General features: G+C 40.9%; 1 protein-coding gene across 2 annotated transcripts in view; it reads left to right on the top strand.

Annotated features, from left to right (window-relative positions):
• Positions 1-25866, top strand: part of tmtc1 (transmembrane O-mannosyltransferase targeting cadherins 1) — a 129318-nt gene that overhangs the window by 61238 nt on the left and 42214 nt on the right. For both annotated transcript variants that reach the window (XM_086146697.1, XM_086146698.1), the window contains exons 5-7: positions 15708-15789; positions 16355-16458; positions 24892-25081. In XM_086146697.1, the coding sequence (XP_086002823.1) occupies positions 15708-15789; positions 16355-16458; positions 24892-25081 (376 nt within the window). The remainder of the gene's footprint in view (positions 1-15707; positions 15790-16354; positions 16459-24891; positions 25082-25866) is intronic.

Here is a 25866-nt window from a genome sequence, read left to right on the forward strand (position 1 = left end):
TAAAGCTAATGGACAGATGAAAGCGGGTCCAATTAACAAAATTGAGAGAACTAAGTGTAAGAGACACGTGTGCTACTTTGAAAAGCTTCCAAACCGAGTGAGGAATGTGCACTCATCCAAATGGCTGTGAGAATTAACTGTTTCTTTCCAAGCATAAAGAGACAACAAAAAGAGAGAAAGCAGTAAAAAAAGAACATAACGTAAATGGAGCTACATTTTCTAGTCTGATGGCCATTTAAAGTGTTTTTTCGAACTTTGCTTCTTGGCAAAGGCACCATGCTGTAGTTCAGGGTTTGAGTGTCTTAGTGAATTAAAATGTCTGCGGAGGAGCTGGCGATTCAAAAAGTATGAGACCAAGGCTGAAAAAAATTGAATTTGTCTGCCAGAGTTTACGTAATCTAACCATACATGCACCAGAATCTATCTATAGTGCCTTTGCATACTGAGATTTTCATGTCAGTGTTTGGCAAGAAAGTAATTTGAAACTGAACCTTGGTGACAGAAGGGGTTCCATTTGTGAGCACGCAAGCACAAGATGTGCTAACTTAATGATCCCAGATGCCAATCGCACCTGCTCTAAAGCAATTTTCGTAACTCAAATTGAAATCACACGCTGAAAGTCATAAGAGCCAAGCTGTCGCGCTTGTTTGCTTGTTTGAGTCTAGAATCTTTATATCTAATCTTGTGCGTCTGGAAATTTCCAAAACCAGTGTCATTTGGAAAAAATCGGTTTTGCATAAAGTAGCGTGACTAACCTGGCAGCATTACATTGAACCTTCTCGCATCTGCGTTGTAGTCTGTAGAAATTTACTTTTCGCAGAAGGTGCACATACCGCACTCTTTTTCTTCCAATGCATATTTGTCTGTCTCTCTGTCTGTCTGTCTGTCTGTCAGGCTCAAATTGGTGCCTCTTGTTATGGATATGGGAGCTTACAAACAAAAGAACAACTTTTTTTCCTCCTCTGTCAAGAAGTGGAGCGGAAATAGAAATCTTTTCTAACTCGGAAATACTGCTCCCGGGCTCCAAATTTAATGAGCAGAATCTTTGAGCTCTTTGAGCTCTTTGAGCTGTAGAAAGAAACACACTCGTACAAATAAAGTAAACCTCTTGATTTTATATTTCTCTTCTGTTTTCTCTTGGAAAAGCTACATGGTTGTAAGCCTGCAACAGTGCCTGATACTAATCCTCTCCTTGGCTTGATGTAATGCACATCTGACCCAATCTGCCAGGCGGATGAATGTGATTTTGAGATTGAATGTGAACCCTTTAATGCTCACGACCCAGATCATGATGCAGATATCCCTGGAATTGGGATAAGTAAGTGATTCTGAAAATATTTTAACCCAGCAGTTTAAAATCAGTTTAATCTTTTCTTAAACTCTCTCTAATCCTCACTTTAAATGTTTTTGATCCCAGACCTGTTACCATTTGCTGAACTATTTGTCCTGCACAGAGGGTTGCCAGAGCGTAAGCCAAGCCAAGCTGACAAATAATGAAAGCCTGGGTTTAACCTGGAAAGGTACCATTTGTTGACGAGGCAGGCCACAGAATCATATTTACAACTACAGCCGGTTTCGAATCTCCTTTAACCTTGCCAGCATGATCTAACTTGTGTGTCGGAGTAGTCCTAGCAGCTCAAGAAAGTCCAGGAAGAATGAGCAAACAACATATTTCACATTTAGAAACTCCAGGAGAAATTGAGATCGACAAAATTAAATTATTTGGGGTATCTCAAGAGTTATGGTAGGGGAAGTCGACCTGCAACTTCATCGTGCACCACTTTGCAGGTCTGGATAGAAATTAAAGAAGGCTTTGACATGCTCAGTGATACATTCATGGGTTGAAAATTCTTGTCAGAGAGAGTGCTAGTCTCTGCTGCTGTCCCTCAGTTTCCATGACAGAAAGGGCTAGGTATGACATTTAATAAACTCAGTCCATAAATAAGAATTAAAAATGATTAGGATAATCTTCACTAAAATGCTATAGAACACTCCCAGCCGATTACTTGCCATAGTCTACATCCTGGGCTATACCTAGGCCTTCAGTAGTGCTCCATTTAATAATCCACCCTTAAATAACTGTTTTCTGGCTATGAAATACATCTTATTATGCAGAAATGCAATATAAAGAGCTGTTACATTGCAGAGATAACTTGTGTAGCCACAATAAATGCTGTTGCTGAAGAAACAAACCCGGCTTGCACAAGTCCCCTTCTCCTGCAGCTACAACTGTGGCACACATAAACAAGTAACAATAATACCCTCATAAAGTTGCAATATTATTTAGGAAAATTTCGACATCTTACTTACCAAAACTTCTGATTTTTGTACGCAAAATCATCCTTCTTTCTTTCCTTACAAGGAGTTCAATTACTGTGTCATACAGATTATCCGTGTGCTTCAGCTCCATCACGAAGTCCTTTTCTATTGCCATCAAAGCTACTGAAAGTCAAGCCTGTCCTGACTTATTTCTAGCATAAGTTTTAATTCGCTTTAGGGCTTAAAATGTCCGCTTGACAGAAGCAGTGGACATGGGGATGGTCAGCCCTAAACACTGCTCTCACCTTAACTTTAGCTAGCACTCCATTTAATTCAGAAGACATGACCGCTGCGTCATCAGAACACTGTGCCACAACTTTACCCAGACATTCATTTTCCACCCAAAAATTGGACGATAAGACTTGCTTTGACATCGGCTCGTTTCCCACTGGTAACATCTCCGATCTGACAAACCACTCCTTGACATCTGTGCCCATTACATAACACAGGAGCAGTGCTCTCTGTGCTGCTCGCTCACTCATTTGTAGATCCACTCTGGGTTCCCTAAAAGTTTTGGACAGCACTGTTGCTTTTAAGTGTCCAGCAACACTCTGATGTCTTGTTGCGGCCTTGGTTAGGCAAGTCAAACCTAGTGTGGCTCCAAACACCATGTTGATCAGTGGCAAATAACAAACATTCCCAGTAATACAATTTGCAGTGTACCTCGGAGCCTGTGAGCCAGGGCTAATGCTCATAGTTAGCGCACTGAAAGTAAAGGATAAATCCTTTGTCTTGCACTGCTATCAGGCCTGATAGCTTCGGAATTGGCCGACCTTTTTTAATGATGTCCAGTTTTTCTTGAAAAGCCCGTCTTTAAAATCGCTTTGACAATAAATCTGCAACCACATCAATTTCTTCTCTTCCTTCAGTCATCATGGGTTGACAAATTAGCTACTATATCACCACAACTTTATCTGTGTTTGTACAGCTAGCTACAGATGCAGCCTGCTAGCTCTGGCTAGTATAATCTCTGACTATACAATCAAAGGGCGTGCGACACACTAATGTTACTGTACCCTTTTAGAAGGCCTTGGCGTCACAACTCAAAATCTTGTTTGTAATTATTCAATAAGTATTCATGTGCAAAATATAATCAAAATCAGTCTTTGATTCAGATTTTTTAGGCCAGTAAAGAAGGCCTTGCAGGCCCTGACGGCCCACCACTGATTTATAATAACTATAATTTATCCTTTATTCATCCCCGTGGGAAAATTAATTGTCTTCAATTAACCCATCATGGATGAACCATGAGCAGAAGGGGTGTCTAACTCAACAACAGTTAAACACACAAGGAGGGGTCGGGAATTGAACCAGGAATATTCATTTCCAAAGCTCTGTCTCCTATACCACACAACTCTCCTGTTACGCCAATCTGATATAAAACAAAAAGTATTGTGTAAACCAGGGAATGCTTTATATTTTATTGCAAATTGCATATTTATTAGGGCAAAACTAATTGAGTATATTAAATGACATTAGGTTTAAAGGTTAACAGAAGCCATTGACATTTTTCATGGTAGATGAAAATAGAACACCTTGTTCATACTCTCCACCAATAACATCCAAGAATGGTAGTCTCTATGGTTGGGAAAAGTCTACCGGTTCATGTCATGTCACAAAGACCAAAGAAATTACTGAGGTTTTTTTTTTTTTTTTTTTTTTTCATTCATGCATTTGTAGATTCATAAATGAATTTATTAATTCGTAAACTATACTACTTATCCTGCACTCAGAGAACTCACAGAACCTATCCATCATTGGACAAGGACTGGGGTTCACAACAGACTGGTTTCCAGTCTATCAAATAGAGTGAATAAAGAGGCAACTAACCGTTCACTCACTCTTTTGCACATCTGGACACTTCGAGGCTACAATTTGCATTTGGAACAAACAATTACAATTAGGGGATAAAAAATAATTAGATTTTGAAACCAAAATCCATCATTACTCAAACTTTTTCTGTAGTTAGAAAGCTATTTTTGTTGCAGGTAAAACGTAATAAAAGAACTATGCATTCTTCAATCACAATAAATAAATTCCACATTTACATTTAGGTTATACTGGTTTGTGTTTTGTTAGGGGCTATAGTATATGCAGTATAACCTCTATTTGTCCTTCCATAACCTTTCAAGTTTTTGGCCCAATATGTTATGATTATTGTTATTTTTCCCTGTCCGTAGGGTTATTGTTTTCAGTACCATGTATCAATGGATTCATCGTTCATCATTCATTTAATTAATTACAAGGGTACTTTGAGAGTAGTGGCCTGCGCCAAGAAATCAGTCCCCTGCAGTGATGAAACAGCCCCCGCTGTTGGCTGTTTTTATTCATTTATTCAAAGACAGACAGGCAGCACTGAAAAGACATCCTCATTGGAATAGTGTGAATGGGTCATGATGCGTGCAGGAAAAAAAAAAAAGGAAAATAATTAAAGATACATCAGACTCAAACTGGAACACACAAAATGGGGGAAGTAGTGTGGAAACCCCTCTGTATAGAGATTATAGATGAAATATAAAACCTGAATTATTTGAGCAGGCATGGAAATAGGCTAATTTAGTGTTGTAGCTGGATTGGAGCTTTAAGTGTTATTTTTCTGTTAATTTGATGTCTTTTTTGAACATAGATAACCAGATAACCAGTATAACTTCTGTGAGAGTGTACAGCGAAGTATCAGATGAACATGTCAAAAGTGCTTTAATATCTGTTTTTATTGTCAATTTAAAAAGTTCAAACAATCAGTGAAAGAAATGAATTATTGTTCCCCTTCACACATCTAAAATCAGCTCCATGGACAGGCGCACATGCACACATGCACTGACATAATTATGTAAATTGAACAGAGTAGTTAAACAAGAACAATAGATCTATGTATGGGCATGCGTGCATGTGTGCATCCACCTTTGTGCGTCTGTTTGCCTGTCTGTGTGTAAGCATATACAGTGGGGCAAAAAGTATTTAGACAGCCACCAATTGTGCAAGTTCTCCCACTTAAAAAGACAAGAGAGGCCTGTCATTTGCATCATAGGTGCACTTCAAGAATGAAAAAAAAAAAATCACTGTCTGATTTTTTAAAGATTTTTTGCAAATAATGGTGGAAAATAAATATTTGGTCAATACCAAAGGTTCATCTCAATTTTCTGTTATATACGCTTTGTTGGCAATGACAGGATTCAAATGTTTTTTTATAAGTCTCCACAAGGTTTTCACAAACAGTTGCTGGTATTTTTGCCCATTCCTCCATGTAGATCCCCTCCAGAGCAATCGGGCTGTCGCTGGGCAACACGGACTTTCAACTCCCGCCAAAGATTTTCTATGAGGTTGAGATATGGAGACTGGCTGGGCCACTCCAGGACCTTGAAATGCTTCTCATGAAGCCACTCTTTTGTTGCCCGGGCGGTGTGTTTGGGATCATTGTCATGCTGAAAGACCCAGCCACGTTTCATTTTCAATGCCCTTGCTGACGGAAGGAGGTTTTCACTCAAAATCCACGATACAGGGTCCCATTCATTCTTTCCTTTACAGGGATCAGTTGTCCTGGTCCCTTTGCAGAAAAACAGCTCCAAAGCATGATGTTTCCACCCCCATGCTTCACAGTATGGTGTTATTTGTATGCTACTCAGCATTCTTTTTCCTCCAAACACGACAAGTTGAGTTTGTACCAAAAAAGTTCTATTTTGGTTTCATCCGACCATAGGACATTATCCCAATCCTCTTCTTAATCATCCGAATGTTCTCTAGTAAACTTCAGATGGGCCTGGACATTACTGGCTTAAGCAGGGGGACACATATGGCACTGCAGGATTTGACTCCCTGGTGGCATAGCGTGTTACTGATGGTAGCCTTTGTTACTTTGGTCCCAGCTCTCTACAGATCATTCACTTGGTCCCGCCATGCAGTTCTGGGATTGTTGCTCACCGTTTTTTTGATAATTTTGACCCTACAGGATGAGATTATGTGTGGAGCCCAGAACAAGGGAGATTATCAGGGGTCTTGCATGTCTTCCATTTTCTAATAATTGATCCAACAGTTGATTTCTTCACATCAAGCTGCTTACCTTTTGCAATTTCAGTCTTCCTAGCCTGGTGCAGGTCTTCAATTTTGTTTCTGGTGTCCTTTGACAACTCTTTGGTCTTTGCCATAATGGAGTTTGGAGTGTGACTGTTTGAGGTTGTGGACAGGTGTCTTTTATTCTGATAACCAGTTCAAACAGGTACCATTCATACAGGTAACGTGTGGAGGACAGATGAGCCTCTGAAGGAAGAAGATGTTACAGGTCTGTGAGAGACAGAAATCTTGCCTGTTTGTAGGTGACCAAATACTTATTTTCAACCCTAATTTGTCATGCCATTCACTAAATTAATTTTGATGGACCATGAACAAATTGTTGTTGAAGCTTAAAAAGAATCCAATCTAAGCTTTATCATTAGTGTATAATTACCAGCATGTAGCAAATCCATCAACCAAGTGCTTAAACAATTAAATAAACAAAGCTACAAAACTCATGGTCACAACTCTGACTCTATGATATAGCTGGCAAGACCAATAATCTCTTGAAAATAAATTAAATCTATGCTAGAAAGGAACTGTGAATGACATTTATATTGTTTGTGGTTACTGTATACTTGTGGACATGATTTTGTACCGTTCATCTAGAGGTGCTTACAGATCAGTTGATAAAAATGACAGGGACAGAATCACCCAGGATTCAGTGGGTCAACACATTATTATTATTTTGAGAAATGTTGATTATGCAATCTTGATATGTCTGTATTGTAATGGCACCAATAACAGTTATGTTGTGAATGTCACTATTGGATTGCATATTTCACTTCACTCCTTGATCCTATTCACTCAGCCAAGCGGCAAAGCAAGCACCACCATGAAATAAGCAAAATATGATGTCGCTATGCACCAAATAGATCATTTGACAATGTACTAAGTGAAAATGGTGTTATAATAGTTTGGATATTGTAATTACATAATGCATCAAGAGGTATCTGTAAACAAAAGTATCAAACGCCTTCTTTTTCACAGTACACTTGGATGAATCTAGAGAAGAAATAACTCGTTTTTTTGTACAGATTTACATAATATTTTGAGGCAACTCATTTTGTAAAAATGTAAAATAACAGGACCAACAACATATTTATAAGTTTTACATGTTTCCAGCTCAGACAAATTTAACTAATAAGCATATTACTAATTCATGTTTCAAAGCAAAGCCAAATTCAGCTGAAGGAATTTTGCACACATCAAGCAAATACTTCAAAAAGGGAAAAGAAAACTTTACAGTGAATGTGTGAGGTTCAGATGCAGATACAATGGATTAGATGAGGAGAGCACATCTTGGATATATTTTTTTTGCCCATGCTCCGGATGAAATTGTGTTTTCTTCTTGTTTATTTCGTTCAATATTTTAGCTTTACTGAGTAGAATCACAGACGAATGGTTTGAGACTAGGAAAAGTGTTTGCCCTTTAACACCCAAAAATGTTCTCTGACCTCAATAAAGCTACGTCCTAAGTCCTTAACCGACACAAATTGTTGAGGATATTCTATAGAATGCATTTTTTTTTCTTCATGTACCAGAAGGAGTAGTGCTTTTGGAAAACCTCAACATGTTTGTGGAACTTTAGGAAATTCAGTATCCTAGATGACTACGCTAATGACTCATCGCTGGAAAGGATAGTAGCACTTGGAAAAGTGTGAGGATTCCGGACGATTGCCACCAGATGTCCTCATTTTCACCTGTTCTGTTGTTGCTTAGTCACGTTTTCTGTCGATTAGACCTTGTAAAGTTCTCATTACTACCACCTGTGACTTATTTGCTTTCCCTTTATAAGCCCCCTCAGTTTTTTGTTTTTTTTTTTGCTCTGTCTTGGGATTGTCTACCCAAAGAGCGTGCGTGCGTGCGTGCGTGCGTGCGTGCGTGCGTGCGTGCGTGCGCTGTTGATGTTTTGCATTTTTTACACTTTGCCTAGACTCTGATCTCCTTTGTTGCTACTTGCTGAATGTGGAGTTATTGATGTTGCTTGGACTTTTGTTTTGGATCTTCTGTGCTTTTGGAACAATTTTGTTTCAATTTTCAACTTTTATTTGAGTCCATAAAGATATTGCTCTGAAATTTGTTTGCATTGGAGGCCACCCTGAAGTCTTTTGGTCAAGCTTCAGCCTGGTACTCCAGAGACTTCGGTCCAAACTCTGGGTGAAACCGGACAGCAAGACTGAGCCATGGGACAAGACTCAGCAGAGATGAGGGCGACACAATTGAGGGGTCTCTTCCTGTTCCTCCTCAGACCAGCATTGAACAAATGCATACAGTTGACATGAGCAGATCTTACAAGAGGTCCAACTGTGTTACTGCTCTACTTGCATGCCCTCTGCCTACCCCTGGTACTACCCTGGCTAGTGCTCAACAGGCTTAGCCCTGACATCCTGCTCCAGAGAGGTATGATGGAATCCCAGAGACTGTCAGGTTCTTGAACCAATGCTCCCTCACCTTGAGCTACAACCCACCTCCTTCCCCTCTGATCGCTACACCTACATCATCGCCCTGATCTAGGTCTAGGTTATGATGTCGCATCGCCTACATCATAACCCTGCTGACTGGTAAGGCCTCTGCATGGGCCACATCCATCAGGGAACAGGGGTAGTGTTTGTTCCAGCTACCCAAGGTTCACTGAGGAGATGTGCAGGGTATTTGACCATCCATCAGTGGGCAGAGATGCAGTCAACAGTCTGTTGCATTTACGCCAAGGCAACTCTAGTGTCACTGAGTATGCGATTCTCTTCTGCTGAAAGTGGCTGGAACATGGCAGTCTTCCACCATGGTCTGTCCGGTTGTCATCAAGGATGACTTGATGCAAGGATGACTTGATGCAAAAATCCTGGCCCTGATTGACCAGACCATCCGTCTTGACAACCATTGGATGTCAAGACAGCTGTTCAGGGACTCATCCACTGGCTTCGATGCGTCACTCCCAGGTCCCCCATCATCACCCCCTGCTCCTGAGGTGCCCAAGCAGCTTGACATGTCTTGCCTCAAGCCGAGAGGGATTGCTTGGGAATGCTGTTGCCTGGGCTGCAGGGCCCTTTCCATTCAACATGTCCTGAGCTTGTGGGAAAAGCCAAGCACCGTCCAGTAGGGCAGGACTGGGGCAGTACTCACTCCCTGTGCTTCAATTACCTGCATGCAAGTGCCCTTCACAGTCTGCTGGGAACATGAACATCATTCTCTGCTTGCTCCCTGCTGAGTATCTTGACCTGAATGAGGGTTTTTAACAAGTACAAGGCCACTTCATTATCTCCCACCGATCTTATGACTGTGCTATTGATCTCTTACCACGCCGAGGATGCATCGTCACCCTGTCACCAGCTGAGACATACCTCAAGGAGTCGCTTGAGGCTGGGCTCATCAGACCTTCATCCTCTCCTGCAGGTTCTGACTTTTTATTTCTTGAAAAGAAGGATCGTGGTCTCAGGCTGTGTATTGGGGGTTGACTAAGGTGACTGTTAGGAACTGTTATCCTTTGCCCCTGATGTCCAATGGTTTTGGGCTGCTCCAGGGGGCAACCATCTATCAAACTGGACCTCTGCAATGCTTACCACCTGGTCTGGATTCGGAAGGCAGATGAGTGGGAAATGCCTTTCAACTTGCCAACTGGGCATCTAATATTTGGTCATGCCTTTTGGATTAACTAATGCCCCAGCTGTCTTCCAGGAAATGGTCAATGATGTCCTTAGAGACATGTTAAATCGTTGGATGATATCTAAATGAGGTCCCCCTCAGTTTTTTGCTCTTTGCTCAGTCTTGGGATTGTCTAACCAGAGAATGGATGACTAAGTTCCCCTGGTTTTCTCTTGTGCCTTTGTCCCTTTTGCGGGGAGGGGTTAACTTTGCTAAGACTCTGATCTCCTTTTGTTACTGCTTGCTGACTGTGGAATTGTTGCTCGGACTTTTTTCCAATGGGTCCTCTGTGCTTTTCGGAACAATTTTGCCAAGCTCTGGAACCACTGTCCTCCTACCCTCTGCAATCCCATCCTGCGCAAACTTCGCCACTATATGACATCATCACTCATGCTAGTCTTTATGTTGCTGCCAGAGGGCATTTCTATTAAAATGCTTTGCACGTCTTTCATGCTACAGCGGTCTCTGCGGACCCGTATGCCAAGTAGAACAGAAATGCATGGATTTCCCAAGAAGCTAAATTACATGTTGAAACAGATTTGTTTTGAGGGTAAACAATCAAGAATAATTTTGTGAATGACACCAGTTGCTAACAGTGGTGTAGCAACCATGTGTAATTGAGCATTTGTGTGTGTTTTAGCCATGGGGACTTTGAACTGAAAGCAGGATATCTGAGCACAGTCAGTGATGGAGGAGACCACTAAAGCAATTCTAAATTGTGATAAAGAAATTATATAAGTCTGAGAAATGTGCTTTTCAGTCCGCATGAAATCATGTATAGTTAAAAAAAAAGGTGCCTAGTAGCTGCTGTGCAAGCATGTTCATGCATAAAGACTATCTATTGAATCTACTGTCTATATAAGAAATATCAAATCACTTAAAGATGCAAAAAATCTGTAGGTAGTCTCATTGTTCTGACGTCTCCACCAGAAGCATCTGTGCACAATGTGGAGCTGATAAGCATTCAGCAACAGTCACAATCACTAATTGACTAAGAGCTCAGTAAATCACAAGATGGGTGGTTGAATTATACTTTTGAATATTAATAATTTAACCTTATTAATCCCCGTGAGGACATTTTGTTCTCTGCAATTTAGCCATCATGGATGAACCATGAGCAGTAGGCATGCCATCCACCAGTGCCAGGGGAGCAGTTTGGGGTTCAGTGTCTTGCTCAACAACACTTTGACACACTAGGAGGAGCCGGCAATCGAACCAGGAATGTTGGGTTCCAAAGCAGATTGCTCTACCTCCTGTGCCACGCCACCCCCACATTAAAACCAATGATGTTAAAACAAAAGTATCCTGCTTTTTATTGCATATACATTAGGGCAAAAGTGAGTATATTAGGTGACATTCGGTTTAAGGGTTACTAGAAGCCGTTGACACTTTTCATGGTATGCTATAATTTATTTTCAGGAGGTGTGTGTGCACATGAAAGCCTCCTTGAAGACTTGTTTGCCAGCCCAGTTGGTCCCCATGCCTTTATTAATGGCTTTATATATGGGTTATATATGGTGATGATAATCTTAGATTAGTTTTACATCGATTTCTTTTCCGTCATCTGGGAGTTACATGATTCCCCCATCCTCTTTGTATTCATCACTGCTTTCTCCTTTTTCTAGTCCCCATAGGGATGCAGAGAGTAGTCGGAGCACCTGGTTAACGGTGTCCGGCAATCACACTTTTTTGTTTCTGTGAACGATTTGAGGTGTGTGTGTTCACCTTGGTCTAGATGACAATGACGATAAAACGTTCTACTACCTCAATCATTAAAGTAACAATTTAGAAAATGTAGATTTTTGCCAGTTATTTTAGACTTGGGTATTTGCACTGGTACATCAACACTAGTGAATCAAAGCAAAAACAACTTGCTTTTCTCCCAGGATATTTATTTTTGCAGCAGCAGATTATGCTTTGCACATTTTATTGCGGAATAGCCCCATGATAATGCTCTTGCCTTCAGCGAGTGGGCAGATTTTACATAGTCTGGGATTCCCCCAACTTCCCACCACACAACTCCCGCCCTGTCATGTAATGCATGAACCAAGACAAGATGGGGCAGATGGGACGTTGTGTGAACACTGCGGGGATCTGACCGCTTTCAAAGCGGAGTAAGATGAACTTTAGGATGAAAGGGGGGGGGGCAGAGGAAATGACATTCAGATGGAGGAATGTGAAGAATGTCAACTGTGAGGGGAGCTCTTAGTTTAGAAAGCAGACACAATTACTGGACCAAATGTGTCTACAGTACAAAGTAAAGTATTGTTATAAAATGAGTTTCATTTCTAGGGAGTGTAAAACTAAGGCAGGCATTTCCTAATTGTATGTCAGAGACCTCATCTTGCCTATATCATGCTTTTATAAATATAAAATTTAAACTATCATTTTAAGAAAAAGAAAAGTACTGTTGCATTTCCTTTTACTTCATTTTAATGCGGCTCCCATTTGTTTCCAGCAAGAGCAATGTGTTTTGACTTGTCTCTGGTTCTTCCCAAAAACATTTAATAGACCTTGATTGGGTATCAAAGTTGGCACCTGCTCTCATTTCTGTGAAAAGCTTCTCATCCTTGCATGATTCAAAACGTTTGAGAACCTGGACTCACACTTCTGCATTGTGGTTTAGTCCTTAGCTAAATGGAGGAAAAAAAAAAAATATATATATATATAAATGGACCATTTCAAAGGCTGTTTAATCTCAAAATTAACCCAGTGTTTATAGCTCTTTTTGAATATAAATCTGTGTGGATGAATCCCTCTGGGTGAAATGTCAATTATAATTCCACTGTTTGTTCTATTGGGGATATTGTCATTTCATCAGTATAATGATTGGGAATGTGTAAGGATCTTGTTACACAAGACCCTGCACCAACCAAGGGAGAGTTTTCAAAAACAAGTTTATTTCAAGTCCAGCAGCAGATGAACAGTTACTCGAAAAGGAGTACATGAGAGATGACATATAAAGATACTGTGTGTATTTGTGTATTTGTTTTGATTAGTTTGGTATATTGTTTTTTCTTGGTAAGTTTGACCTGCACAAAGTACTCAAAAAGTGAACATAATACAAGAGTAAACACGGGTATGCATAAGGTCCAGACTCATTTCATCAAGATTTTAATTTCCCTATCCCTGTTCCCTAAGGTATAGAAAGTCTGTGACCTGACCCCTTGCTTAGTCACACAAGCCTGAAGAAAAACAGGCAAACTAAAATGTTCAAAAGAAAACATCCATCCATCCATCCATCTTCTGCCACTCATTTGGGGTTGGGTTGCTGGAGCAGCAGCTGAAGCAAAGAAGCCCAACCTTCCCTCACCTTGGCCACTTCATCCAGCTCTTCTGGGGGAATCCCGAGGTGTTCCCAGGTCAGCTTAGAGACAAAGACCCTCAAGTGTGTCCTGGGTCTTCTCTGGGGCCTCTTCCCATTTGGGACCTGCCTGGTACACCTTACCAGGGAGACATCCTGACCACATGCCCAAGCTACCTCAGCTAATTCCTCGTGACCATAGGTGACGCAGACTGATTCAGAGTCTGCTTTACTGCTGATGCTGCCCCAAATTGCCTGTCGATCTTGCACCCCTCCTTTCTGTTACTTGTAAACAAGACCCCTAGATACTTGAACTTCTCCCCGTGGGGCAGGATCTCATTCCCGATCTGGAGAGGGCACTCCACCTTCTTCCAGCTGAGGACCAGGGCCTCAGATTTGAGGGAGCTTATTTTCATTCCGACCGCTCCACATTAAGCCTCTAACAGATTCTGTACAAGCTGGAGATTACTGTTGAATGAAACCAACAAACAATATCATCTGAAAAAACAGATTTTTTATTCAGAGAATGAAATCACTTGAGAAGTTTGTGGGAAGTTAGCTCTTGCTTTAGGGAGCTCATTCCCACCAGTCACCACATGGGATATTAGACATAATGTTTGCATTCTTATATGCGTGTGTGTGTATGTGTGTGTGTGTATGTTTGAAGAATATTTACAAAGATTGCTTCATCCCCAATCTTATCTATAATAATTACATAATTTTGCATCCCATTGATTCCCCCTTCCCTTTACAGATACCAGCTTTAACACATATCAAGGTAATAACAGACACACAGAATCCCCCCCACCGCTGTTCATTCTTTTGCTCTTCTTCATGAGATGCTTTTTTCTTTTTTCTCAGTTGTCTAACTGACTCATTTTCAAGGATGGTTTGGTGTTTGGTGTTGCTTTATGTTCACAGCCCCAAGTTGTGATTTTACTGTTATTCATCCCTTCTCACAGGTATTGCAAGTGAAATGTAAGGTGGCATGCAGCATTTTCTTTTAAATTAGATTTCATCTCCGCCAGCAAAACATCTGTGGAGGAAAAATCCTCTCATAGCACAGACCTCAAATTACATATGTTTCCTGTAATTTATTTTTTTCCGTCATTAGATTAATGATTTATTTAAAGTGTTATGTATTTGTACTGTATTTTGCTTGCTGCAGACTTCTGTGTTGTCATCTTAACTGCAGAGTCTTATAAAGATGAAACTTGACAGGCTCCCTGCAGCGTGTTTTTTTTTTTTATTCTTGATCAAGGAGCTTTGGAATTCTATCAGCAAAAGTATTTATCATGATATAGTATGACATATATAAAAGTGTGACATCATTCTACTACTTCCCATCCACATCCACAAATCATTGCGTTGGTAAATCCACTAGATGTAACCCCTTAGATTCAGCAAAATGTTCATAAATGAACAAAGATTTCAGTAAGAATGTCAGAGTGGGTGGTTCAGTGGTTAGCGCTTCTGCCTCACAGCAAGAAGGTTCCTAGGTACAATTGTGACTAGAAGCCATTTTGTGTGGAGTTTGCATCTTCTTCCCATCTCTGAGTGGTTTTCCTTTGGGTTCCCCAGTGTCCCTCCACTGTCAAAAAAGTCCACAGTGGGTTCATTGGAAACCCTACATTTACCTGATATATGAATAAGAGAGCGAATAAATTGTCTCGCTATATGTGGCCCTGTAATTGACTGATGACCAGTCCCCAGAATTGCGCCGCATACCCAATGAACGCTGGGATAAGCTCCATGTAATTTGATTTCTGGGAAGTTGAAAAGTCCACTAATTACGGTTGACTTTTGTCGAGTGTCAAGCACTTTAACATTCAGTGTCAAAAATACAAAAAACAAAACAAAATCCAACAGTAACCGTGAACATTCGGTCACACGGGAGCGCACCTTAGAGCCTGACTTGTCTTAACCACTCTGTCTTTTTGCACACCCTACTTCCACAGAACAGACAGTGAAGACAAATATAGTGAGGAATGGCAAGGGGGTTGTGAGAGAGCAGAGATGAAAAGGGTTGCGGGTATGTGTCAGACAGATCTCCCCTCCAACTGATTGCTGTGACACTTTGAAAGCTGTGCACAAGGGATACGCTTGGAAGTGATGGGGTCTGAATGGATTTTTCCCACTGTCATGTGCTGTCTTTCTTCCTTAGTCTCTCCCTCACTCTAATGGCCAGGAGTGTGTCCTGAAGGGGAGAGTTCACGTTTGACCTCAGCTGATAGAAATACAAGAGAGAGACGATAGGGCCGAGTTTTTTTTGTATGCCAGAGAATTGGATTTATAACAGAATCAAACTGCAGAGGTGGTGTCTGGCTTTGGTGTCCAATCTGAATATGATGAGGATTAAACAGTGCCCCCTGTGTCGATCTCTTTCTTTCTCCAGTCACTTGTCCGGATCCAGGGTCAGGTGTCTTGTCCACTCCTGTGGTCCCTTCATCAAACGAGCTTGTGGCCTCACAAGCTATGTGAGTATTTGCTTTTCCTTTTTTTTTCTCATATGTTTTAATTTCTCCCAGTAGCGCTTCCTTCTTTCACTTAATTCTTACCATGCCATGAAATCAAAGTTGTCCAAACTTTACATGTCAGCACGTGTTTTTTAATTTTCTGTTGTTTCTTGTTGTGGTGTGATAAAACTGCTAAAAAGGACTGTTTGGAGCTATCTTGATAATTAGTGCTGTTTGCAAGGCTTGACAATTGTCATGTTCCAAGTCAAATTAATCGGTTTTTTTGACAAAATGTTTCTGGAAAGTATTCTAGAAATTAGTTTCTTTCTCATTCAGATGTTTTTTTCATGCGACTGTCAGGCTTTTCAGCACAGGCAAAAAATTGTATTGCATTAACATTAACTTTTAATCACTCTTTGGTTAAGTGTCACTCGGCTTTAAGAGCTTTCAGTAAAACGGAAAACCCTATTAAATACACTAAAGCATTGTATTTTGTGCAATTAAAAAAAGAAGTTAATGGAAACATGGTCCTTTGGCTGCTAGAGCTTTGTGACGTTATAATGTTACATGTCTTAACCTGCTGCAGGTGGTGATCATCATGTCAGTCAGGTTGTGGCTGATGGGCGGATCCATGCCTCTCTTCTCTGAACAGGACAACCCTGCCTCCTTTTCACCTTTCCTGCTCACCAGGTCAGTGTCTCAAACACACACACACATATTTACACACACTTATTAGATTTACATACATACTTATGTTTCACTAAAGCTAAAAGAAACATTGGAGATATCATACAATACATTTTTCAAGGCATTTAATAGTGCAATAAATGTAATGGCACATGTAGAAAAAAAGTCACGTATTATTAACCATGTCATTTAAAGATTATGCTCAAAAGATGAGCACAAATATGATGTCTCGAGTTTCGGAAGAAAAAGTGGAGTTATTAAATAGAGTACTGTTAAACAGCAGTGAAGTCCTCTGTTCCTTTTAAACAATGCAACTATTTGTAATTTTCGGCGAGATGACCGCTCATCCGTCTTGAGCTGAGCAGGTGGCACACGATGACAAATAGTGCTTCTCACCCTCAGCCTCATGGGAAATTTATAGCTTTTCACATAGCCTCACTCTGTTCTTCCTCTCGTCGTAATTTCTCCACTTATTTCGTCCCCATCTGATGTCAGGCTCATATGGTGCATCTTGTACTTTCTGTCTGTCTGTCCGTTTGCCTCCTCTTGTGTTGGAGATGCAAAAGCTACACAAACTTTGACAGCATGCTGAGGTGGAACAAAGTTCAGATAACTTTGGTGCCTGTGTCTGTGCTTGTTTGTGTGCTCTAATCGTGCATTCTGTTTTCAGCTGAGATCTCACACCAGTACCTTTCCACCTAATCATCATCAATCTGCACGTGTTACACTAGCATGAGAGTCTGGGAGAGAGAACTTTTTAACTTCCTGTTTCTTTCCCAGTCTCTCTCTTTCCCTCACTCTCTATTTCATGCACATCACTGTCATGGATTAAAGTAAGAAGATATGATGCGGTTGAATTGTTGAATTGTTTTTCCACTAAAGCCCTTGTTCCACTTCAATCATGTGTGGTCCACAATGAAGTAAATCACATTAATTCCCTTGAGATGTGACTGTGACTGTAGTTGAACACCTGGTAGTCTGGCCCTGCGTGATTCCTCAACATTCATCTGATGGAGTTTAGTTTGTGCAATTTGGATGATGTTTATGTTTTTACTAGTTTGAGGAGAAAATATTAGAAAATCAGCAATTGCAATTTAATAGAGCTGAAAAAATGCAGCCATTGAGGTAAATAACACCTTCGTTATTGCTGAAGTGCAAACTTCAGTCCATCATTCTAAACACAAAATCACAAAGTGGAGGCAGACAAACCTTTTTCACATTTAAATGCTTACTGTGAGATATTAAGCTATGCTGAAGATTGAAGAAATCCATTTTGTCACAACATAGCTTTGATTTTATGACATGGCTCTGTAAACCAAAGCTAATACTATTCCTTTTTTCCCAAGGCATGGTATCTTGGTCTGCTCATAACTTAGTACCTTTTGCTGAACACTATATTTGAAGAAAGAGCAAAACCTGGAAACCTCTGAATGAAGTGCAACTGTCTCTATCTAGTAGAAATGCTGTGGGGTGAACGGTTAGCCAGGCTTACATTAAAAAATGACCAGAAATGCTCAAACCTGCACAGATTTTCATTTGGTCCAGACAGATAATTTTGTGCGATGTTTGGGTAGTACACTCAGAGGTTTGTTCAGCATTTTATAGAGTTGTAACAAACACTTGTCATCTCCAGTCTGGTAAGTGCAACACAGATAAAAAACAAGATCTTTTCTAGTTGTTTCTTTTTCTTTTTCCTTTTGTAGCTAGAGAACCAGAGCCACCATTATGCTAGAATGCTGTTTGTTGACTTCGGCTCATCATTCAACACAGTCATCCCCTCCTAGTTAATCACAAAACTTGTGGATCTAGGAATCAATACCTCCCTGTGTAACTGGATCATGGACTTTCTAACCAACAGACCCCAACATGTCAGGTCAGACTGCACCACATCCACCTCCATCACACTGAGTACTGGCTCTCCCCAGGGGTGTCTGATGAGCCCCTCCATCTCCTCCCTGTTCACCCATGACTGCAGACCTTTGGATCCAACTCCATCATAAAGTTTGCAGACGACATAACAGTGATTGGACTCATTATTGACAATGATGAGTCTGAATACAGGGCAGAGGTAAAACACCTAGCTGCATGGTGTGCTGACAACAACCTGCTCCTCAAGACCATTAAAGCCAAAGAGATCATTGTGGACTCCATGAAGGAGAAAGAAGACACCCATGCCACATTAATGGCATGGGGGTGGAACGAGTCTCCAGCTTCAAATTACTGGAGACCCACATCTCTGAGAACCTGTCATGGACAACTAACACCTCCAACGTGATTAAGAAGGCCCATCAGCATGTCTTCTTTCTGAGGACACTGAAAAAGAACCATCTGTCTGATGACATTGTGGGTAACTTCTACCCCTGTGCAATAGAGAGCATCCTGACCAACTATGTGACAGTTTGGTATGGAAATGGCTCTGTCGCTGATCCCAAGGCACTAAAGAGGGTGGGGAAAACCTCCCAACGTGTTACAGGCTCTCAACTTCCTGTTATTGAAGATGTCTACAAGAAGAGAAGCCTGCGCCAGGCACGTAGCATTCCCAGAAAGTCCTCTCATCCAGCCAACAGACTCTTCCAGCTCCTCCCCTCCAAGAGGCGATTCAGGACCCTGCAGACCAAAACCAGCAGGTTCAGGAATATCTTCTTTCCCACTTCTTTCTCATTCTACTGAACTCTGTCTATCGGTGATCACCAGCATTGGATGGTCGTTCGTAGGATGAGCCTTGCGACAAGGAAGATCAAGAGGACAAAGGCAGAGCAAAGGATGAAGTGGTGGAAGCTGAAAAGGGAGGAGTGTCGTATTTATTTCAGAGAAGAGTTGAGAAAGATTTGGGTGGTCTGAGAGAGCTTCAAGATGACTGGACAATTACAGCCAATGTGATCAGGGAAACAGGTAGGACAGTAGTTGGTGTGTAGTCTAGAAGGGAAGTACAGACAAGGAAAGAGGTTAGCGAAGAAGAAGTGGTACACTGAGGGAATGTGAGCAGACATTAAGAAAGGGAGATGTAGCACAAGTTGAAGGCCAAACTAAGGTGAGATGATGACTTGAATGCTAGTTCTGAAAGGAAGGAGGTAGACGTATTTAATCAGCTTGGCACAACAGAAAGATAGAGATGAGAAGGATGTTCAGCAAGTTTGGGTGATTAAGGCTAGACAGGGAAATATATTGATAGGTGCCAGGCAAGTGATAGGAAGATGGTAAGAGTACTTTGAAAAAAAAAACTAAAGAATGAGGAAAATTAAAAAAAGGATTGATGACTATTGTGGACCACAGAGTACAAGAGATTAGTAAAGGTAAAATGGGGAGGGGATTGAACAGGATGAAGAGTTGAAAGGCAGTTGGTCCTGATGATGTACCTGTGAAGATATGGAAATATCTAGGAGAGGCATCAGTAGAGTTTCTGGTCAGATTATTCAACAGGATCTTAGAGTGTGAGAAGATGCCTGAGGAATGGAGATGAAATGTGATGGTGCCCATTTTTAAGAATAGGGGACATGTGCAGAACTGCAGTAACTACAGAGGGATAAAGTCAATGAGCCATACAATGAAGTTACGGGAAAGAGTGGTGGAAAGTAGACTAAGAGCAGAGGTCAGCATTTCTTAGCTACAGTAGGGTGTTGTGCGTACAAAGAGTACTATATACGCAGTATTTCCTTTAAGAATGCTGACAGATGAAGTACAGAGGAGGTCTGAGGGAGCTGCATAGTGCCTTTGCATTAGACAGGTTGACAAGAGAGGAACTATGATACTTTATAAGGAAGTCTGAAGTTACAGATCAATGTTAGACTGGTGCTATACGTGTGGCAAAGACGTTTGAGGTGGAGGTGGTACTGCTCTGAACCCATTCTATCCAGATGAGGTTAGACTTGAATCTCCATTAACCATGTCTGCAGATTACATTGTTAACTGTAGTTAAAGCATGGAGCTGGTGGAGCACAATTTCAAGATGCAAAAGTATGCTCTTCAAAGGAAACCAGTGAAGATTAGTTGCAGCAAGACAGAATATGTGTGCATGAGAAGAACCCAAATAGAACAGTGAGGCCACAGGGAGTGGAGATAACGAGGGTGAGGTATTTTAACTACTTAGGGTCGACAGTTCAGACTAATGGAGAATGTGGAAAAGAGGTGAATAATTGGGTTCAAGCAGGCTGGAATGGGTGGAGAAAAGTGTCAAGGGTAATGTGTGATAAAGGAGTATCAGCTAAAATGAAAGGTATATTAGACAGTGGTGAGATTAGCAATGCTCTATGGTTTAGGGACGGTGGCATTGAGGGAAGACACGACATAGAGCTGGAGGAAGCAGTGATGAATATGTTGAGGTTCTTTTTGGGAGTGTGGAGGATTGATAGTATCAGGATGAGTCCATCAGAAGACCATCACATGTTAGATCAGGGATGTCAAACTCATTTCTCATCGCGGATCACATACAGCCTAGGTAGATGTCAAGTGGGTTGGAGCATTAAAATTATAGCATTCCCAGCAATAAATAACCAAAATATCATGTCTTTCCTCGGTTTTGGTGTGAAGAAGTACAAGGACATTAGGAAAATCTTGGAATTTAATGAACAATCCTTTTATAAAACATTTCATGAAACACCTCATATTTCCTTAGACAAACATGTAATTTACTTTTATCATTCACATGTATGCATTGCAACTGATCCCACTGATCGTACAAAGGCACAAAACTTAACATTGGTAATTGGTATTGAAAAATATAGTAATGCACTTTACTTACAGAGAAGTTATAAAGAAGGGTATTTTTAAACCATTTACACATGTGCATATGAAATCTAAATTGAATCCCTACCTACAACTTACAAATTTAAGAAAGTGCCATTAAATGTGTAAGGAAGAAAGTATTCACCTGTCCTGTAAATGTGTAAACTTCACACATGAATCATGCATACACATACTGAAAATGTATGGAGTTTCATGAACAGTAGAATTCCACCATACTCTTTTTAGTGAAGCTGGTGGCTAAGATTAAATTTCACATTTTCTCTAGCAATTAGGAAGCTGGCTTTTTCCGCTGCTTCACTGATTTCTCGGCTATGGATGAAAGTCGACTGCTGTTTCCTCAGACCCGCCAGCAATTCATTGATCTTATCTCTTCTCAGTTGTCTTTGCAAGCTGTCATATTTTTCGCTGTGATGAGTGTCGTAGTGGCGCCGAATGTTATATTCCTTAATTACCGAAACTTGTTGCAAACACACCAAGCACAAAGGTTTCCTGTGCGTCTCCGTTCATAAATAGGACGTAGTCCATTTTTCTTTTAAAATTCTGCACTCTTTATCCACTTTTATCTGTTTTGATAACATTTTGGCTAATAAGGGAGTAGCGGGGAGGTAGAGAACAGGGTAGAAACAACGTCGTAACAAGCAGCAGATGGCGCATTGATAACGTCTGCTGATTGGTCTGTCTCAATGATGCGGCTTGTCTTCTATTCTGACCAAAATAGTGCGCCCCCAGTGGTAAATTCTTGAATTGCATTTAACTTGAAAAAATTAATCCTTGTCTTTTATGCATTCTTCACTTTCAAGTTATCCTGCGGGCCGGTTCTGGCACTCCTGTGTTGGATGTTTTGGAGATAAGGTGAGATGGTTTAGTCATGTAAGGAGGAGGGATAATGAATATATAGGAATATATAAGGATTCCGAGTTTGGAGCTGCTTAGCAGAAGGGCCAGAGGAAGACCAAAGAGATTTATGAATCTAGTGAAAGAGGATATTAGTTGGTGTGAGAGAAGAAGATACAGGAAAAAGGGTTAGCTGGAGGAGGTTGATGTGCTGTGGCAACCCCTGAAGGGAAAAGCCCAAAGGAAAAGAAGAAGGAAAAGGAGGAAAAGCAAGTTGATATTTGGACAGACTTTGCTGCAGAATGAAAGCATGCTGTTTTCACATACCTTGGGGTTTCCATGACCAGCCCTCCACTACTCCCTGGAACTAAATGTGGCAAGACAACAAAATTCTTAATCAATTCTTTTTGCAGATTGTACCAACGTGGATGACAACCCACGTTTACTTTGCTGTTTTGCTAACATGTCGGTTCCTCCACTGAGTCTATGACAGATGCAAAAAAAAATGTCTTTTATTTCAAGAGAAAACTGAAATCATCATCAAATAATTGAGAAGTAATTTGTATACATGAATTACATTTGTAGCATAGAAAAGTAATCACATGGTTTCCCTTCAGTGTTTTCCAGCACTGGACAATAATGGCCAGTATGTCAGCAGATATAAATAATTGCTGAGTTTTTCTGAATAATGACTCCCTCTGATGCTCTTGAATACTCTCACAACTTCCTCAGATTTTCACATTATTTTCAAGTATTTGTTGATATGCTGTTGATTTTGAGTATCTATAACTGGTCTCTCATCACTTGTTTCTCCCCATCCATCAATTATACTGACCAAAATCAGTCATTTTGATTCCAACATGGACACAGATCAATTGAAACATAACAGATTCATACCTGAAACCTCAGATGAGGCATGGAAAAGTCATGCAGGCTCTGACAAATTACTTATTTTTCTCTTTTTCCATCTTGAACTTCTTTTTTCATTTTAACCTCTGTTGTCCTCTCCCATAATTTGTTGTTGGAGGCCCATGCACAGTGTGTGTGAGGGGAAATAGAACTCATGGCCCAAACCAATCAAATAACTACAGGTGGAAAACACTGTTGCATGTTCAACAGCCAGTTGGCACAGCTTCTTGTGCGTGCACACACCCCCTAACACATGCATCAGGATGCGTTTGAGTGAGAGAAAGAGACAACCATTCCAAGTCCTCTGAAAGTCTGCCTATTGACCCGAGACTGTCTCTCGTCTCTCTTGTCTCTTCCCATCTGTCAATCTCTTTAACTGCCCGTCCAAACAGAATCAACGGAACAAGGGGAGAGAGCTAAGAGAAATGAGAAGGATAAGGAAAAGCAACGCTATTCTTTTCCGTCCTCCTGACATGTTTGGTTGTCATGCTCCTAGGGTGTTGAGCCTCTTGTCCGGCACCCAGTTGGTCCGCAGGTTTGTAGCCAGGTTGAGCTTTAGTCTCTTCAATTAGATTGTTCCAAAGGAAATCAATACCTTCCCTGGAGCTGGTATTACAGCTCCACTGCTCAAAATTTAGGCCAACACAACCACTGTCAGAACCAAAGAGGACTTATGCTCTGGGTCTTTTGTATTGTAACCTTGTTTTGCTGGAGTCAGGAGGGAGAATCTGCACAGTGTAGCAGTGTTGGTGGGACATCAGCACTGAAAAAAACTACACGCTTACAAGTATTTAAAAAAAAATCTGTTGCATTCACTTCTATGATTAGCACATCCAGCATCAGGTAGAAACATTAACTGCTGCATCAGGTGTTCCAGAGCCAAATCAGTAAAAATAAATACCTTTTTTTTTTAAAAAAAGCTTGGAGTGAATCACTTCACTAGGTTAGCCTATGATGCGGTTTTGTTCTGTCCCCAGCATGGCTTCATATCCTAGTGGGAACGTTTCAAGTAGAGCAATTTTCCTGGCAAGAAAGAGTGATTGGATAATTTTCCCTTGATGTCCATACTTCTCCCCCCCGCTTTCTCATCTGAAATACAGGAGTGTGATTTGATCAGTTTCATTTTATATGTTGAAAATATCTGTCACTGCCCACATGAGCATGGGTAGGGACATGTGGACCTGGAAAGGCATGGTTGGGAGGGATGGTCCCCCTAATTTGAACCTGAGTTGTGTTTTGTTACAGGACCCCCGTGCTTGTTTTGGACTGTCCATAACAAAGATGTTCAGGCATAAATGTGTGCACATGTGCACCTGGCACCATTACACCTTAGACAGCACTTCAATGATCGACTATGTGGTCATGTTATTGGGCTTAAGGCCGTATATTCTGAACACTCAGGCGAAGAGAGGGGTGGCGCTTTCAACTGCATGACCCCAGATAAGCGGTGGAAGATGGATGGAAATTTAATAAATATTCATTTTTTGACACATGCTGTCTTTTATGTTATTTGTTTATAGTACTTAAGCTACTTTATTTACGCTTTATAATTTGTATGCAATCTGGCTCTGCATGTATTTGATGGATTGTCACAGGCCACAAAGTCATTCTGCATGCAGTGCACAACCACAGCAATGGAAAAAAAAAAGGCTGTGGTGGTCTTTTAAGCTGCACTGCAATGCAATGCCTAATTTTTCCTCAAATTTCAGCATGGAGAAATCAGTCCAAGTCAGGTTTTAACCCTGGTGAACCTCCAGTTCATTATTTCCACAGGTGAAATGCTAAACACTTAAGCACTAAGATAAACTTAATGGGACTGATGATTGATTGCTGCTCTGATTGACTTTGACAATTGGTAATATGGGTGTGATTAAATTGTGTCATTTTGTCCTTCCTTCCTCTTTGCCCTCCCATCCTTCTCTCCCCCCCCCAATCCTTCTCCTGGCATAGGATTCTGACCTACTCATATTTGTTGTCGTTCAATGCCTGGCTACTGCTGGCCCCGATCGCTCTGTGTTACGATTGGCAGGTGGGCAGCATTCCGCTAGTGGAATCCCTGGGTGATGTGCGCAATGTGGCCACCGTGCTGCTGGCAACGGTGATGGTCGCCCTCTGCCTGCACTGTATCTTCTCACTACAGGTAAGAAGACAAAGAACCACTCAATGAACGTTGCTGCCAGGAGGTCAGAATCAGAATCTGTGAAACTTTGTGGCCCTGAGAGGTAATTGGAGGGCACATGGGGTAGCATAGCATCTGAGAATAGATCCTATACACACCACACACACACACACAATAGATATATATAAAGCAAATAAGGTCAATAAAGGGAAGTAAACATCTGTAAATTAACTGTACATCTGTGTAATTGGCTGTACATGTGTACCAATGACTGTATATAAATAAGTGTACATCTGTAATAGGCAGAAGAAAAACTGTACATTACAAATTTCAGGCAACTTCTTGCAAAAACTTGCAGGAAATCATGGGGATGGAGTTTACAGATATTTAAATTCATACAGCTATTCTATTGTCTGACACTGATCCCAGGAAGGGCTACCATTTGGAAGTTGCTCAAAAAAATGTGACAAACAGAAAGGATTCAGAAAAGATTGTTTGAATTTATATTAAGGCATTCTAAACTTATGTTTAAAATACAGTTTGTCTTTTTTAGCAAAATAAGAAGCTCTAATGTGCTTGCTTGGAAATGAAGCTAGAGCTAATGTTCGACTGAACAGATTTCACTGACTTTAACAAATGTGCACAATGGTGATTCCCAAGGCTCTTGTCTGGTTTTCACCATGCTCTTTTGGTGGCAACATTATTTGATTCAGACATAGACAGATTGTTATTCAGTGTACACCAAGTGAACACCGAACAAATTGTCTCAGCACAGAACTGAGTATATAGTAGATCTGTCGTGGTTT

This window comes from Fistularia commersonii, chromosome 5 (genome assembly GCF_037954325.1).
Source record: "Fistularia commersonii isolate RoL2024-O1a breed Wild chromosome 5, RoL_Fcom_v1.0, whole genome shotgun sequence".
NCBI classification, from domain to species: domain Eukaryota; kingdom Metazoa; phylum Chordata; class Actinopteri; order Syngnathiformes; family Fistulariidae; genus Fistularia; species Fistularia commersonii.